The sequence below is a fragment of the Macaca mulatta genome, chromosome 4 (assembly GCF_049350105.2).
Source record: "Macaca mulatta isolate MMU2019108-1 chromosome 4, T2T-MMU8v2.0, whole genome shotgun sequence".
In the NCBI taxonomy this organism is placed as follows: Eukaryota; Metazoa; Chordata; class Mammalia; order Primates; family Cercopithecidae; genus Macaca; species Macaca mulatta.
The window spans coordinates 130,428,708-130,447,956 of record NC_133409.1 but is presented as its reverse complement, the minus strand read 5'-3'; the positions used below and the strand labels follow the sequence as shown (position 1 = coordinate 130,447,956).

At 39.6% G+C, this 19,249-nt stretch overlaps 1 protein-coding gene across 2 annotated transcripts in view; it reads right to left on the bottom strand.

Annotated features, from left to right (window-relative positions):
* PKHD1 (PKHD1 ciliary IPT domain containing fibrocystin/polyductin) overlaps positions 1-19,249 on the bottom strand; it is a 465,580-nt gene that overhangs the window by 237,659 nt on the left and 208,672 nt on the right. For both annotated transcript variants that reach the window (XM_077999818.1, XM_077999819.1), the window contains exon 48: positions 7,830-8,007. In XM_077999818.1, coding sequence (XP_077855944.1) covers positions 7,830-8,007 — 178 coding nt within the window. The remainder of the gene's footprint in view (positions 1-7,829; positions 8,008-19,249) is intronic.

The window sequence follows — 19,249 nt, the reverse complement described above, 5'->3', positions numbered from 1 at the left end:
GGAGTAGTTTAGAAATCATACAGTTTGGAGACAGATTGTACTTTTCTTGTGGGAAATGGGCCTACTTAAATCTACTTCATAAAAAATTCATAACTAGAGCTACGAAATCAGACTATGAAGACTGAAAGATGCCATAAGGTTCATCTTGTTTAACAATCTCAATTAACAGAGGAGAAAGCCAAGGCCCAGACATGCGAATTGACTTGTCTCAGGTCAAACAGCTAGAAGAGACAAGGCCAGGTCTAGAATTCCTTTCCAGCTTTTCCCACAACTTGAAGGGACAGGCAATAATAGGCATGTCATCCATTTATCACAGTAATAGCTAACATTGTGGGAGCATTTACTATGCAATCAGCACTATTCAGTCCTCGAAAGGCACCCCCGTCATTGTTACTCTTACTGTCCCATTTTTACAGTTGAGGAAACTAAGGCAGGCAGCGGTCCAGTAGCTTGTCCCATATCACAAAGCAGAAGAGTGCTGTGTCAGGACGTAAACCTAGGGTAACTACCTCCAGAGGCACATCCTACTGTTTTCACTGCATGAAAATTCTCCAGAATGCTCTCATGGGAATCTCAAGGCAAGAAAAGAGAGGCGTGCATCCTTTCTGAAAGCCATGGAGAGAAGATCAAAAGTGATTCTGTTCTGAATTCCTCGTAACTATGGCAGGGCTTCTGTCTCCCTAAGATAGGCTCTCATGACTGTTAGCAAGAATGTGTATGATAACATAGGAAGAAATACATGTGTTAAAAGTATGAAAAGAAGCTTAGGTAATTTCACCGGATTGCTATTTTAAAATATAGAAAAATGTATTCACTTTCCTCACGGCCATTTCTTTTTTTTTTTTTTATTTCTTAAAAAAACAAACAAAAAAAAAACAAAAAACAAAAAACACGATACAGGTACAGAACGTGCAGGTTTTTACACAGGTATACATGTGCCATGGTGGTTTGCTGCACCTATTGACCCATCCTCTAAGTTCCTTCCCCTCACCTCCTACCCGACAACAGGCCCTGGTGAGTGTTGTTCCCCTCTCTGTGTCCCTGTGTTCTCAGTGTTCAACTCCCACTTACGAGTGAGAACATGTGATTTTGGTTTTCTGTTCCCGTGTTAGTTTGCTGAGGATGATGGCTTCCAGCTTCATCCATGTTCCTGAAAAGGACATGATCTCATTCCTTTTTATGACTGCATAGTATTCCATGATGTGTATGTATCACATTTTCTTTATCCAGTCTATCATTGATGGGCATTTTCCATGTCTCTGCTATTGTAAGTAGCGCTGCAATAAACATACATGTGCAGGTGTCTTTACAGTAGACTAATTTATAATCCTTTGGGTACAAACCCAGTAATGGCATTGCTGGGTCAAATGGTATTTCTGGTTCTAGGTCCTTGAGGAATCGCCATACTGTCTTCCACAAAGGTTGAACTAATTTACATTCCCACCAACAGTATAAAAGCATTCCTATTTCTCTGCAGCCTCACCAGTTTCCATTGTTTCCTGACTTTTTAATAATTGCCATTCTGACTAGCATGAGATGGTATCTCATAGAGGTTTTGATTTGCATTTCTCTGATGATCAGTGATGTTGAGCTTTTTTTCATGTTTGTTGGCTGCGTAAATGTCTTCTTTGGAGAAGTGTCTGTTCATATCCTTTGCCCACTTTTTGATGGGGTTGTCTGTCTTTTTCTTGTAATTATGTTTAAGTTCCTTGTAAATTCTGGATATTAGACTTTTGCCAGATAGGTAGATTGCAGAAATGTTCTCCCATTCTGTAGGTTGTTTATTCACTCTGATGACAGTTTCTTTCACTGTGCAGGAGCTCTTTCCTTTAATTAGATCCCATTTGTCAATTTTTGCTTTTGTTGCAATTGTTTTTGGCATTTTTGTCATGAAGTCTTTGTCCATGCCTATAGCCTGGATGGTATTGCCTAGGTTTTCTTCTAGGGTTTTTATGGTTTTGAGTTTTTCATGTAAGTCTTTAATCCATCTTGAGTTAAGTTTTGTATAGGGCATAAGGAAGAGGTTCCGTTTCAGCTTTCTGCATAGGGCTAGCCAGTTTTCCCAGCACCATTTACTGAAAAAGAGATCCTTTCCCCATTGCTTGTTTTTGTGAGGTTTGTCGAAGATCTGATGGTTTTAGATGTGTGGTGTTACTTCTGAAGTCTCTCTTCTACTCCATCAGTCTATATGTCTGTTTTGGTACCAGTACCATGCTGTTTTGGTTACTGTAGCCTGGTAGTATAGTTTGAAGTCAGGTAGCGTGATGTCTCCAGCTTTGTTCTTTTGCTTAGGATTGTTGTGGCTATACAGGATCTTCTTTGATTCCATGTGAAATTTAAAATAATTTTTTCTAATTCTTTGAAGAATGTCAGTGGTAGTTTGATGGGAATAGTATTTGAATCTATAAATTACTTTGGGCAGTATAGCCATTATCATGACAATGATTCTTCCTATCCATGAACATGGAATGTTTTTCCATTTGTTTGTGTCCTCTCTTATTTCCTTGAGTGGTGGTTTATAGTTCTCCTTAAAGAGGTCCTTCACACTGCTTGTTAGCTGTATTCATAGGTAGTATTTTATTCTCTTTGTAGCAATTGTGAATAGGAGTTCATTCACAATTTGTCTCTCTGCTTGACTATTGTTGGTGTAAAGGAATGCTTGTGATTTCTGAACATTCATTTGGTATCCTGAGACTTTGAGGCTGAAGTTGCTTATCAGTTCAAGAAGTTTTCGGCTGAGATGACAGGGTTTTCTAAATATAAAATCATGTTGTCTGCAAAGAAAGACAATTTGACTTCCTCTCTTCTTATTTGAATTTATTTCTTTCTCTTGCCTGATTACCCAGCCAGAACTTCCAATACTATGTTGAATAAGACTGGTGAGACAGGGCATCCTTGTCTTGCACTGGTTTTCAAAGGGAATGCTTCTAGCTTTTGCCCATTCAATACGACATTGGTTGTGGATTTGTCATAAATAGCTCTTATTACTTTGAGATATGTTCCATCAATACCTAGCTTACTGAGTTTTTAACATAAAGGGATGTTGAATTTTATCAAAGGCCTTTTCTGCATCTATTGAAATAATCAAGTGGTTTTTGTCTTTGGTTCTGTTTATGTGATGGATTATGTTTATTGATTTGTGTATGTTGAACCAGCCTTGCATCCCAGGGATGAAGCTGACTTGATAATGGTGGATAAATTTTTTGATGTGTTGCTAGATTTGGTTTGTCAGTATTTTGTTGAGGATTTTCACATTGATGTTCATCAGGGATACTGGCCTGAATTTTTTTTTTTTTTTTTTTTTTACTGTATCTCTTCCCAGTTTTGGTATCAGAATGATGCTGGCTTCACAAAATGAATTAGGGAGGAGTCCCTCCTTTTCAATTGTTTGGAATAGTTTCAGAAGGAATGGTACCAGTTCCTCTTTGTACCTTTGGTAGAATTCAGCTGTGAATCCATCTAGTCCTGGGTTTTTTTTGGTTGTAGGCTTTAATTAGGCTATTAATTACTGCCTCAATTTCAAGGCTTCTTATTGGTCTATTCAGGGATTCAGCTTCTTCCGGGATTAGTCTTGGTAGGGTGTGTGCATCCAGGAATTTATCCATTTCTCCTAGATTTTCTAGTTTATTTGTATAGACGTGGTTATAGTATTCTCTGATGGTAGTTTGTATTTCTGTGGGGTCAGTGGTGATATCCCCTCTATCATTTTTTTATTGTTTCTATTTGACTCTTCTCTCTTCTTTGTTAGTGTAGCTAGCGGTCTATCTATTTTGTTAATTTTTTCAAAAAACCAGCTCCTGGATTCGTTGATTTTTTTTTTTTGAGGGTTTTTCTTGTCTCCATCTCCTTCAATTATTCTCTGATCTTAGTTATTTCTCGTCTTCTGCTAGCTTTTGGATTAGTTTGCTCTTGACCCTCTAGCTCTTTTAATTGTGATGTTAGGGTATTGATGTGAGATCTTTCTAGCTTTCTGATGTGGGCATTTCGTGCTACAAATTTCCCTCTTAACACTACTTTAGCTGTGTCCCAGAGATTCTGATACATTTTCTCTGTGTTCTCATTGGTTTCAAAGAACTTCTTTATTTCTGTCTTAATTTCATTATTTACCCGGGAGTCATTCAGGAGCAAATTGTTCAGTTTCCATGAAATTGTGTGGTTTTGAGTGAGTTTCTTAGTCCTGAGTTATAATTTGATTGTACTGCGGTCTGAGAGACTGTTTGTTATTATTTCAGTTATTTTGCATTTGCCGAAGAATATTTTACTTCCAATTATGTGGTCGATTTTAGAATAAGTGTCATGTGACTCTGAGAAGAATGTATATTCTGCTGATTTGGAATAGAGAGTTCTGTAGACGTTTACTAGGTTCACTTGATCCATAGCTGAGTTCAAGTCCTGAATATCCTTGTATATTTTCTGTCTCATTGATCTGTCTAATATTGACAGTGGGGTGTTAAAGTCTCCCACTATTATTGTGTGGGAGTCTAAGTCTCTTTGTAGGTCTCTGAGAACTTGTTTAATGAATCTGGGCGCTCCTGTATTGGGTGTATGTATATTTAGAATAGTTAGCTCTTCTTGTTTTCTTGTTGCATTGTTACCTTTACCATTATGTAATGCCCTTCTTTGTCTTTTTGATCTTTGTTTGTTAAAGTCTGTTTAATCAGAGACTAGGATTGCAACCCTTGCTTTTTTTTTTTTTTTTTTTTTTCTTTCTATTTGCTTGGTAAGTTTTCCTCCATTCCTTTGTTTTGAGCCTGTGTGTGTCTTTGCACATAAGAGGGGTCTCCTGAATACAGCACACCAATGGTGCCTGACTTCTTATCCAATTTGCCAATCTGTGTCTTTTAATTGGGGCATTTAGCCCATTTACATTTAAGGTTAGTATTGTTATGTGTGAATTTCATCCTGTCATCTTGATGTAATTTGGTTATTTTGCACACTATGTGCAGTTTCTTTGTAGTGTCATTGGTCTTTATATTTTGGTGTGTTTTCATAGTGGCTGGTACCAGTGTTTCATTTCCATATTTAGTGCTGCTTTCAGGAGCTCTTGCAGGGCAGGCCTGGTGGTAACGAAATCCCTCAGCATTTACATGTCTGGAAAAGATTTTATTTCTCTTATGCTTATGAAACTTAGTTTGGCTGGATATGAAATTCTAGGTTGAAAAATCTTTTCTTTAAGAATGTTGAATATTGGACCCCAATCTCCATTGGCTTATAGTTTCTCACAAGAAGTCTGCTGTTAGTCTGATGGGCTTCCCTTTGTAGGCGACCTGGCCTTTCTCTCTGACTGCCTTTAACAGTTTTTCCTTCATTTCGACCTTGGAGAATCTGATAATTACGTGTTGGTCTTCTCATGGAGTTGGGGTTGGTCTTCTTATGGATTATCTCAATGGTATTCTCTGTATTTCCTGAATTTGCATGTTGGCCTGTCTTGTTAGGTTGGGGAAGTTCTCCTGGATAATATCCTGAAGTGTGTTTTCCAGCTTTTTTCCATTCTCCCTGTCTCCTTCTGGTACTCCAACCAATCACAGGGTCAGTCTTTTTATGAAATTCCATATTTCTTGGAGCCTTGTTCATTCCTTTACATTCTTTTTTCTTATCTGCATGTCTTATATCAGTGAGGTGGTCTTCAAACTCTGATATCCTTTCTTTCACTTAGTCTTTTTGGCTGTTGATACTTGTGTATGCTTCACAACATTCTCGTGCTGTGTTTTTTGGCTCCATCAGGTCTTTTATATTCCTCTCTAAACTGGATATTCTAATTAGCAATTTCAGGTTCTTAGCTTCTTTGCATTGGGTTAGAGCATGCTCCTTTAGCGCATTATAGTTTTTTATTACCCATCTTTTGAAGCCTACTTCTGTCAATTCATCCATTTGATCCTCTATCCAGTTCTGTGCCCTTGATGGAGAGACGCTGTAATCATTTGGAGGAGAAGAGGCACTCTGGCCTTTTTGGTTTTCAGCATTTTCTGATTGATTCTTTTTCATCTTTCTGAGCTTGTCTAGTCTTGGTCTTTGAGGTTGTTGACCCATGGATAGGGTTTTTGTGGGGGCCTTTTGGTTGTTGTTGTTGATGCTGCTGTTGTCACTTTCTGCTTGTTTGTTTTTCTTTCAGGTCCCTCTTCTGTAGGGCTGCTGCAGTTTGCTGGGGGTTCACTTCAGGCCCTATTCATCTGATTTGCTCCCGTGCCTGGAGATGTCACTCAAGGAGGCTGGAGAGCAGCAAAGATGGGTGCCTGCTTCTTCTTCTGGGACCTCTGACCTCAAAGGGCACCAACTGGATGCCAGTAGGATCGCTCCTGTATAGGGTGTCTGACAACCTCTGTTGGAGGCTCTCACCCGGTTTGGTGGCACGAGGAGCAGGACCCGTTCCAACAAAGCACTTTGTCCCTTGGTGGAGAGGGTGTGTTTCACTGGGGGGAAACCCACCCGTCTGGGCTGCCGGGATTCCTCAGAAATACCAGGAGGACAGGCCAAGTCTGCTGGTCCACAGAGACTGCAGCTACCCCCTTCCCCCGGGACTCAGGCCCAGGGAGATATGAATTCTGTCCCTGAGCCTCCGGCTGGAGTTATCAGAGATCCTGCGGGGAAGCCCTGCCCACTGAGGAAGGATGGGTCACAATTAGGCCCCAAGAGGACTCTGGCTGCAGACAGCCACAGCCGGTATGTTGGGCTGTCCGGACAAGCCTTAGGACAAAGCCATCCAGCCTCCCTGGCTCCAACGGGGGAAAAAGCGCAGCCTAGAGGTATAGAAGTGGATGCTGCCTTTCCCCCACCCACGGAACTTAGCCTGTTAGGCAGTTGCAAGTCCCAGTGCTGGCTGCTGCCTCTCCTGAGCTCCAAACTGGGTGCTCAAATGCTTAGACAGCAGGCAGCTGCAGCCAATGCTGGTCGCCCCTCCCCCCGGGAGTTTGGTAGGCTTAAGCAGATTCCAGCTGAGAGGCTGTAAGAATCTGCATGTTCCAGGCTTAGGATGCTAAGCCCCGGTGGTGGTGTGGGTTCGCGAGTGGGATCTTCCGATCCGTGGGTTGCACAATTCCATGGAAAAAGCACTTTCCCCGGCTGGGTAGCAGCTCACTCACCGCCTCCCTTGGCTGGAGGTGACAGAGTTCCTTTTCCCGTGTGGCTCTCAGGTGGGCCACCGAACCACACTGCTCTTCCCTTTTCTCCGTGGGCCACACCAGCCTTCTAGTCAATTTTGATAAGAGAACCTGGATACCTTGGTTGCCAATGAAGGCTTCACATGATTATGATGATTTTCTTTTGTTTTTTCGATGGGAGCCTCCGAACGTCTCTGCTTCTAGTAGACCATCTTGCCACATGGTCATTTCTATCTTCACTGCTGTTAAATTTGTCTCCCTTAACCCAATCCCACCTGCGGACTCATACAGACTTCTATTTGAAAGTTAATCTTTGACCACAAGGTGGCAGTATGCAATGTATAAATGCTTTGGTAAGGCATTTTCTCTGGCTACAAACATCTCTCTCTAGGGTAAATTGGCTATTAACCAATAATTTTTAAAGAAATGCAATTCTATAAGATGTGTAGAGGTTGTTTCTCATTGTATTAATAAATTTAAATTTTCATTCTGCATTCACAATAACACATAAATAGATTCTAAAATTTTCAAGTTTAAAAAGCAACCAAATCTCATATTTAGCTTATTTTCATCTGGCCAAAATACTATTGAAGTTTTCTTTATCTGCATCAGAATATGCCAAGACTTTCAATAACGAGATAATGTGCTCCTCTTTCAACCCATTATCTCAAAGAAAGAAAGATAAGAACAAGTGAGAATGGGGCATACCAACTAATGGATTCCTTGGGTTACCTGCAGAGATCTGTTGATCCAAAGGTTCTCAGATCGCAATGAGTAGGTCTCTTGGTCCAAGAGCAGAGCCATCCAGCCATGAATGTTAGACAATGTATCACGTACATAATTGACAGTGGTTGTTTTATTTCTGCTGTCAGTCATGGTTAAATCATAAGAAACTTCAGGAGCACTAGCTCTAGGGTGATTTTAAAAGGAAAACAAGATGGGTTGCAAGATTATTCACTCATTCTGAATCCAATACATTCCTCTTTCATCAATTGCAATCATCTTTCTATTCTCTCCATGTATGTCTTAGGCCCTCTTTAGTTGTATGTCTAGGGAGGTGTTAGCAGTCACTGTGTGAGTGAAAGCAACCCATTGTGAAGTTACCATTGGATCATTTGCAAATTACAATGGCCTGGTGAACTGGAGGTGGTGACTCTCAGGTTTTTTGTTCTTTTGTTTTTTGTTCTTTGTTTTTTTCTTGAGACAGAGTTTCGCTCTTGCGCATGCTGGAGTGCAATGGCACGGTCTTGGCTCACTGCAAACTCTGCCACTAATAAATGTCATATTAATGATTTTGTATGAGCCAGGACTATATACTACAATTTTAACAAAGAAATGTCTATGGCCAGAATTTTGCCTTGGACCAGATTTATCAACAGCAAAAAACATTATTATTGGTAACTGGATATTCACATGAGGAACAATTGACAGAGGCCTGGGACCTGACACGCCTAGGTGCTGAGGCTCTCAGAAGTCCTGCTCAAAATGCCCAGCAGGAGTCGCTTCAGCATCCTTCTCTAGAGTGATGAGGCAACCTGCTCCTCTCCTGAAGCCTTGTGTAATGCCTAGTGCTCACTGCTATTACAGTATCCATGTGTTCTTGCCTTTTTAAAAACATAGATTATAAGACCTATAAATTAGAGGTGTTTTCCCTTTTCTTATTGGTATCCTCTGCCCTGGCACAGGGCCCAGCACACAATGGCACCCAAATCATGTTTTTGATATGAATGAAGAATGCATAGATGAGATCTTCCAAAAGCAGCCAGTGACATTTTCTAATGTATATAAAGTGTTCTAGAAGAACTGCATTTTACCAAATGAGGAAACTGAGGCAAGGTAGAGCAAAAGCAATATGTGAGTATCACAAAGTAGAACTAGAAATTTGTGAATCAAGTTATCCAACTTATTCTATACAGCCATCCCAGAAAATGACTTTTAAGACTTCATTAAAACATAAGTAGATTTAGCCAATGATTAGACCCCTAAAAGAGAGACAAAGTGGACCTAAAGAAATAAAGCAAAAGCCAAAAAAAAAAAAATCAATACACATTATGACTATTCTTCCTCCTTTGGTTTAGTTTTCATGAGAATCTTTAACTGTGACATTTTGCCGCAGGCAGATAATTAAATTCTCAAAGTAAGGGAAATGAGTCAAAAGAGGACATTGGGTTTTCACAGTGAGATGGGGCATGAGTATATCTAAGGCCAATTTATAAGCCCATGGAATAGTACAAAAAGGAACTTTTTTAGTGTTGCACACTTGGGCACTGGAACCAAATGGGTATCAACTGAAATCTAGATTGGCACTCAGTAGGTGTGTAAACCTGGGCAAATTTCAGAACCTATTTAACCTTTAGATTCATTTCTTTTTCAAATGGAGGCAACAATAGAACAGATCTCATGTAGGTACTATGAAACATAATCTACATAAATCACTCACCAAGGTCAATAACATCTACTTAGATCTCATTTAAGAACCTCAAATATGCCAGATTTACCATTCTGCACTACTTACTTGAATGCCTAGAGGTTTATTCAGGATATTCGGTCATTTAAAAATGTACCAAAAACCCTTCCATGGGACAGATCATTGACCCTGGCAATGTAGCACTTGACACATATTTCTTGCAAGATTAAATGTACTTGTTTCATCCATTAATTAATGAAATGAAAGGGATTAAAAATCCTCAGGGCATTTGGGAATGAAAGAACTACTCTTTTTCTCTATGCAGCATTAACTGAACCTTTAGAAATCTTGGAGGAGTGGAAACCGTCTTCCTTCCTTTGGGTTTTAGATACTTAGGTTTGTTGTCCACCCTTCCCCACGCCACCCCTTCAGGATTTAAATTGGAACTAATGGACAATTCTCAACCTATATTCTTAGAATCAGAACGAACACAAAGATCATCTGTTCTAATTTCCAATCCAGTGCAGGAATTCCCACCATATTTCATCCCTCCCCTTCTTTCAGTTATGGGGTGTTCACATCTTCAAATAGAAAACATTCCATATATGGAATTTAGTTTTAAATTGTAATCTTTACAAAAGCTTTAGAATGTTAAATTTCCCTTCTTAGAATTTCCAGTCATTTGCCTTCAGTCATCATGGCTCTCTCTTCCCCTGATGGAAACCATGAGTCCCATAATCCCATGATATTGTCCAGTAACAGTTTGGCCCAACTATATTTAGCAAATAAAAATAAGCTTTGGGGACATAAGTGTAAAACAAATATGATAAGAAGAGGTAAGTTTGAACTAAGAAATATCAACATTGGCTATAGTAGGTACTGTGGTCAATAAATAAAACACACTAGAAATATCTAAATTTCCTCAAGTACAGAGAATGATTATAAGTGTTTCAGGTTTCAAAAGTATATCCTTGCAGTTTCTACTGAGATATATGGGCTTGGAAAAATAAATCACAAGACCTAAATCCAAGAGAGACTAATTGATAAATTGGAATTTTCAGTTAATGATTTCCAGTAAGAAATAAAAGTGCCTTTCATATAGTGGGAGTTTAACAAATATTTTCTGAATGAATAAACGAGTGTTATATGCAGCGGAACACTCCAGCTGGTTATGCAGCAACATTTCTCCCCAACTTGGAAGTCTACCTAAAAAACCACATGAGGGTCGAGAGATTTCCTGCAAACTTATTTTCAAAAGAAATCAGCAGTTGGATGGCACATGTATACATATGTAACAAACCTGCACATTGTGCACATGCACCCTAGAACTTAAAGTATAATAATAAAAAAAAAGAAATCAGCGGTTTGAGGATCCTAAGTTATTAGAGCTTGATACAGTCAACCCCATATCAGTAGGATATTTGCCAAGACAAACACAGTCGGTGGTCAGAAAACCTCTCCTGGGCACATGCAAGCAATGTGTACTAATAACGGTCTCCGGTCTGGGAAAATGCTATGATTTCCTTGAAAACTCATATTTCTTCAATCCTAGTCAAGTGCTGTCAATTAAACTACTTTTTAAAAATAGTTTTAACTATACACCAGAAGAAGATCTCTATTCAAAAGCATCCATCTGTTCACATTTAATTCCTCCTGCCTCACCTATCTTCTCATGCATACCACGTTGATGATTTTAAAAAATTACCTCAATATGTGATAATACAATCAATTAGGTAGATATTTCCAGAAATATTTTTTAATTCCAGTAATGTGGTCCCAAGAATTCCCCTGGTCACCTTAACTGGACTTAATTACTCCTCAAATTTCAATTAACACCATGTTTATAGACCAATTTTTAGGATGTTATTTCCCCGACTCAGTTTCTATAGATTACAATTTCAATTATTGAAGGAAGCATTTTTCAGATCATCTCCCCAGTTTCTGAAGGCCCATACAAATGTGATCCCTCTTCAAATAGTGTCAAACTGCTAAATGCTAGCAATAATTTGCTTCTATTCGTCCTTGGAAACATTGCACCTTCCTTTTGATGTTCTTTTCCTTCTAGTCAGAATCCAATAATCTGATGCAAACTCCTTGGCCAACCAGAGACACACCATAGCACGCTGTAGTCCTAAATTACCCTTTCTTATTTCTCCTTCAGGCACTGCTCATTCTCTCAGAGCCTTGAGCCTATCAAGCTCCCCTCACCCATCTCAACCAAGGTTTATTAGGGATGCAATTTCACAGCTTTCATGTGCAGCACCAGCTTTCTGCAGTGTAATACAGGTAGAGAAGGAGGTTATCATATATACTACACTTTTATCACAGCTGGTAGTAGAGAGGGTCATATGGTAAGCATTCAGATATGCTTTCCACTCTGAAAAGCAACTCATAAAGCAAAAGACCTGTCTCCCATCAGGCAAGATGCCTTGTACCGACCATCACCAGGGGCCAAAAATTCCGTCAGATCATCTCCTGCCCTCCTAGGCCAGACGCCAGAATTGACCATGGAGGGGTCTTCTGAAAAGCACCAAAAGAACATCAAGAGTCAAAAAAACACCATGAAGAGAACTTACCAACCATAATTACTACAATTTTCACTTGCCCTAAATAGCCACTAATTTCCCCATGCCCTAAATAGCCACCAATCTTCCTCTCTTTACCGTTAATGAAGCAAAGGAGCACAAAAGTATTTCTAATTTGGAGGAGCCAAGGGAGTCTGCATGGGCCATTAGCAACAGAGAGCTTCATTACTAGGGGAAGAAGTCTCTCCCTGAACTTCTCATGGCTTTATGTGCAAGAAATCAGGAGGCAACCAGTCCATTTTAAATGTTAACCCTTACCTCTGCATCAGCAACAGCTCCTGCTGTCTATGATCAAAAAGACAAAAGGGCTACAAGCCTTACATGTTGTTTTTCTTTTCTGTGGGCTGCCTTAATGTTTGTTCTTTTTTAATTTATTTTATTTTTTATTTTATTATTATTATTATTATTATTATTATTATTTGAGATGGAGTTTCACTCTTGTTGCCCAGGTTGGAGTGCAGTGGCATGATCTCAGCTCACTGCAACCTCTGCATTTCAAGTTCAAGTAATTCTCCTGCCTCAGACTCCTGAGTAGCTGGGATTACAGGCACCCACCACACCTGGCTAATTTTTTATGTTTTAAGTACAGACAGGGTTTCACCATGTTGGCCAGGCTGGTCTCGAACTCCTGACCTCAGGTCATCCACCCGCCTCAGCCCCCCAAAGTGCAGGGATTACAGGTGTGAGCCACCATGCCCGGCCCAAACCTGTTTTTAATTCAGGGAAATGTTTCGTTAGAAATATAACACTGTCACTTGGTAAAACTTCCTGGTCAAAGTACCAATTTACCATACTAGTTACTCAAATAGTTATGTAACGTAGTGCCCATGTATTGTGCAGAACTGTTGAATCCCACAAAGGATTCGTTAGGCAATCAATAATACCAATGAGAGCAGATATTAACTCCCCGGTTTTTGTTTACCATTAGCTTACTTTTCCTGAGGGTCCGTATCTCTGTGTATTAAAGACAAGCATTGCACTGAGCTCTAAATGCTCTTGATTTGGAAAAATTGTGAAATAAATCTTTTATAATTATCCATCTCCTAAGCCAGACACACCACAATACCTAACCTCAAATGGTGTTGCAAACATCTTCTGAGTATTTGTGCTTGTTGTTGTCACTCTCATCTTTTACTGCGCAAAGGAGAAGAAAAATCAAAACTATGAGCACAGCAAACAAATTTCTGTGGCATGGCTTTGCATGAGCATTCTTTAAAAATACACCATGGTCATAACAGTCCTTGTCACAGCACCACTATTCTAACTGCTGACCTGCCACCATTCAGTAATATATCATTAGCATTGTATCATTAAGCTTTTCCATCCACAGCGTTATGGATTCAGAAACACTTAAATATTTCTCCTCTAAGGAAGTATCTACAGTTTTTGCAACATAGTTATCTGCTGTTATATTAGGACAATACCTTTTGCCCATTCTATCTTAATACATGAAGAAAAGGATGCCCATTATCCTCCTTTAGGTGACCATATACCATTGCATCTCTACTTTTGATCTGTTGAGTCCAATTGGAATGGCTGTTTGAGAACATGAGAATACTGTCATTGAAGCTATGCAACCAGAAGGTAGACAGGTGGACAACTGCTTGTCAGGGACATTGAAAAATATTTTATCCAGCAGGTAGGAAGTTAGACTAAGAAGCTTGTACTCCCATATATATATACGGGAGTATATATATATATATATATATGTATATATATATATATACACACACACACACACACACACACACACACACATACACACACACACATATATGCATATCGGAACTGTGATGGGGATGACTGACACTGGCTGGCAGGAGCGCATCATTGACCCATTGACCCTTCTTCCCAACTTCATGTTCAGTGCTTTTAGGTTGGAAGTTTAAAATAAGGCATGTGAGAGTATTTTCACCATAGAATTAGGCAAATGCAATAAACCAGAGCTTTTTATTCTGGAAAGCTAGTTGTTAAACATTTATCAGCATACCACTGCAACCTTTTATTATTCATAAAACAATAACCATGTAATATTGTTGATGATATTCCTCAGTTTGGGGTCCACTGTGATTTTTAGATCTTTTTCTACTTTAATTCTGTAACATTTGCTGCCAAGAAAGGATAATACATCTTTGAATTTTCTTGTCTCACAGGGTTGTTTTTTAGGGACTGAAAAGATACCATTAGTGATGCCATACCTATTTATCCCTAGGAAGGAAAGTCAAGCGATTATTAGAGGAAAAGCTAGGCCAAAATTTCCATTTGAACTCTTCTTTATTTTTGCATTCACAGAGGCAGGGGGTGCCTCGTACTTTGAACACTGACACATTAAGAGCGGTTACATAGGTAAAAACTGAACGCAAGCTCTACAGGAGAGGATATTAAGCAAGATCTAAGAATCAAGGTGATCAACAAGAACATTAACCTTTTACTTTCCAGGAGAGATGGGAAGGAAGAAACAGAAGGTACTGGGGCACGATGAATCGAAGACTACACCCTGAATGACCTCAGATTCTACAACCACCTGGGAGGTTTTGCTAGGCCACTACAACGTCGTGTGATTATTACAAATTATTCCCTATTTTTCAGGAATTGGATGAAGTTACTTTTGAAAAAACCTAATTCCCTTGCCAGGCATTTGTTTCTCAGAAACAAAAAATTCTACAGTAATCTATTCAATTAGTATTATGCCTATGCGTTGTTTTGCAAATCACAAATGTAAAAGAGATATTCTTTAAAGAGTACCTACTACATGTCAGGCAATGACCTTGAGGGATAAATACCATTATACCCATTTTAGTGATGAAAGAACTGAAACAAAAAAAGGTAAACTAACTTATCCAAAGAAATATACCTAGGAAATAGAGGGGATATGACTTGTACCCACAAAGGATGGTTAATTACTTCTTTATTGTTCAGTCTGAAAAATAATTTCAAACATGTACTGTATATATGTCCTGACTATTTTATGTACATCCTGTAAAAACTCAGAAGGATTGGTCAGCCAATCTACAAAATCCTGCAAGCTCTTCTAATCTCCCTCACACTCAATACAGTTAATAATTGGAAGACAGAATCAAGGTCTGCTTTGTTGATATCTCAGTGAGTCTATGACAAGTGACAAAGTTATAGATTGCTGTAAACAACAATAAAAAAATTTTTGAGAAAATAATTATGAGGGTGGAGCTTACATCTTCTCTATCACAGCTTTATGTATCTATTCCACCAGGGCAAGAAAACAATTACAAATAAAGGCAAACTGATGATTGAGTTGGGGTAGAGTGGGGTTGGATAGAGAAGGAATCAGCAATTAGAATAAATCCTCCAGTCGAATGATTGCCCCAGGAAAGTAAAAGCCCAAAGAATATTATGAAAGAACATCCTTAAATATTAGATATTCCTAGGAATTGTAGAAGACTGGAGATAGCATTCTATTCCTGGGTCTTCTAAAGAAAAGCCGAACGCTGCGGACTCCTCATGAACATGTCCTAGGAGAGAAATGGACAATAATGACACTAAAGGAAGATTTGGGGGCAGTCCACTATTTTTTATTTATATTTATTTACTCAACACTAATTTTGTTGAGTTGCTATGTGTTAAACACAGTTTGAGGCATCACAATACAAACAAAGAAAATCCCTATTCGTCCTCCTTGCTATCTATGAGGAGAGATGGACAATTTAGAAAGCTATGCAGGTGCTATGAGTACTGATTAGAGCAAGTATAAAGAGCTAGCACACAATACAGATATCAAAACCTGCACAGCATGCTCAGGGAAGCTTAGCAGAGAAAACGACTTCTATGCTGAGTTCATGGAAGCTGAACATTATGAATTTAAGAGCACAAAGAAGTTGAATGTGGCTGAGAGACAGAATGCAGGAAAGGTAGAGCAGAGTGCGGAGAGAGAATGCTGGAACCCAAAGCAGACAGCAGGTCATGGAAGCTCCATGACACATTGGAAATGTCAGACTTTCCGGCCGTGCGCGGTGGCTCACGCCTGTAATCCCAGTACTTTCGGAGGCAGAGGCTGGCGGATCACAAGGTCAGGAGATCGAGATCATCCTGACTAACACAGTGAAACCCCGTCTCTACTAAAAATATAAAAAATCAGCGGGGCGTCGTGGCGGGCGCCTGCAGTCTCAACTACTCCGGAGGCTGACGCAAGAGAACAGAGTGAACCCGGGAGGCGGAGCTTGCAGTGAGCCGAGAGTGCGCCACGGCACTCCAGCCTGGGCCACAGAGCGAGACTCTGACTCAAAAAAAAAAAAAAAAGGAAAAAAAAAATGTCATACTTTCCTTGGAAAGCACTGAGAATTCTTTAAAAGTTTCAAGCAAGCGAATGGATGGCAAGATCAGATCTGCATTTACAAAGTTCAGAGATTGAAACACCGAAAAATGGCAAGCTAAGCGGCTGCTGCAGTTCTACAGGTGAAAAGTAATGGTAGCCCAGACTGGAGAAGGATTTGGGGAAGGAGAGAAGTAGAAAGCCTCAAGAGCGATTTCTTAAGGAGAGAAAATTGAGCTGATAGGTGATTAATGTGGGAAACAAGGTACAACGTTGAGTCGAGGATGCCTCCATGTTTCAGGTTTAGACCAGCATTTGCCTCAGTGGGATTCTGAGCACCCAGAGAGAAACAGGTCTACACAAAAAAAATCATAAATCCCATTTTGGCAAGTTGAGTTTTAAAGCAGCCACACTAAAAAGCTCAAAATAAACAAGTTAATTTTAGTAATATATTTAGCCCAATCTATCCCAAATATTATTTCAACATGATCAATATAAAGAAATTATTGAGATATTTTACATTCTTTTTTTCATATTAAGTCTTGGCTAAATGGTGGGTAATTCACTCTTATGGCACATCACAATTTGGACTAGGGAGATCTAAAAAAAGCACACAAAATCCTATTGATAATATTGTCCTTGTTTCGTGTAATTATTTCTATACAGAAAAAAAAAAATTTGTTTACCTAAAGTTTGGGATAGATAAATCCAAGAACTATGTGGGACATTTTATAATTATGGGACCCTGGAGAAAAACTGTCACTGGCATGTATGTCTGATATGAGGTCCTGACTTAGACTGGCAGAACTAACACCACGCCTGTCTCACCAGGAACACTGAGGTTCATAGGGGGAAGTCGGAAGAAACAGAAGCTGGGAAAGGAATGCTATCCAGAATACCTGTGGGTTCTACAGAAAGCATGTTTTTAGAGCTGATGGGAGGGAAAACAATAGAAGCAGCACTCATGCAGATCAAGCATGCTGTCATTTTAACAAAAGATAAACTAGACTCTGCCTTGTAGAGACTGGCAGTTTTTTCTTCACCCAAATATTAAATAGTGTGGCCAACTTCAAATATTTAAGTACTTCTGTCAGCCCGGCTGTTGGCTTTGAGTCATAGGAACCAATAAAGCAGGAAGTGCCACAAAGGTAAGCACCGTCAGATTTAAGGCAGTGAGGGACAGGAATAGAAGTTTGCCAACGTCAAACAAATAACTTGTAGTGAAAATGGGCCAGAGAGGGGGGCCTACCAAGGAAGAACTCACACTCCAAGAGCCTGGTTCTTAGCAAAGCGGGAAGAGGATGTCTTGTTTATGCAGCTATGTAAAGCCTCACTCCCTGCCCTCTCGGGACCTCTCACTGAGGGAGGGAGGTAAGGGTTGAAAGTGAAGACAGCAGGGTGCTTATGCCATATTAGATCTCCATCAACATGCGACCCCAAAAGATCATGACTGTGGGAGCTTTGTAAATCAACCCGGGGTGCTTGCCCCGGGGCAAATAGCACAACAAATTAATCCTTTCTCCATGAAATGCAGCAAAGTTTGTATCTATGCTGAATTCAAATTGCTCATTAGCTCTGACATGTTCCTAATGAGGTTATAATGCTTTGGGACAAAGATCAAGTCACTGAACACAAATAGCTAGGGATAGAATCGTAGAAAGATAAAATTAGAAGGACCTTAGAGGAGCGTCTCTCAGACTTTAATACAGATCACCTGGGCATTGTAATTCAGGACATCTGGGGCCCAGTCTGAGATTCTGCATTTCTAACAAAATCCCTGGTGCTGCTGCTCCTGCTGGTCCATGGACAACACTTTGAGCAGCAAGGCCTTAGAGATCATTTAATTCAGTTGCCTCTCCTAGAGGTGAGAGCATCAGGGCCAAGAGACTTATAACTGGAAGCATGCTGAGACTTCCAGGTGGCTAACTAGGGTCAGTTGGGTATTTGTCCATAGACCTGTGAGTCAACCTGAAAATTTTAAATAGAATCTAAGGAGTAGAGTGACCAATCAGGCTAGCTGACTGAGGAAGTTTCCGGAACATGGAATTTTCCTTTTTAAAAGAAGAAAAAATCCAGGAAAACCAGGATACATTTTTCACCCTGCTAGACCCTTTTGAATCTACTTAGAATACAGCATCAGGATTGTATTTTTCTTGACCTTGTCAGTCCCCAAGTGGTGGGATCATGACCTGCCACCAAGGCAAGCACCTTAATATCCTGTCCCAAAGATCTCAAAGAGCAAATGCTCAAACAAGTTTGAGGCTCTACAGAGCCTTCTAACATCACAGTGACAAGTGTCTCTCTAAGAGACAGCCTACCAGTAGATCTCAAAGTAAAGCATAATAAAGGACTATGAAGAACACACAGAAATAAATATTATATAAGCATATAATGTTCCGTTTAAGTACACAAATCTGTTTTCCTCATTTGATAAAATGCATGTAAGAAATAAATCACTAATTTTTATAACTCTCAAAACACTCATTTAAAACATCCTTGATAAAAACACTAAAATAATAAAAATTAGGCTGCATCCCTGCGAATGAAGAAAAAGTCATGCTCTGCACAATCAAAATGATTAGAAATAAAAACATATCCCCACATATTATTATTTTACTCACTGGAACTGGGCTCATTAACGTTAGGTAGAATGATGAATGTCTAGAAAGCAAAAATGAAAAATTTCCAGACTATTCAATGCTAGCAGTGCATTGCTAAGGCTTCCCAAACAGAACGCCAAAGTACTGATTCCATATGCATTCAAAATACAGAGTTAGTGCAATCCTAACCACAATGATTCTCACTCCCTGGAGTTTACTTGTTCAAGAAAGAGGCCAATGTGGTCTGACTGAATTACTTGACTTAATATTCATGG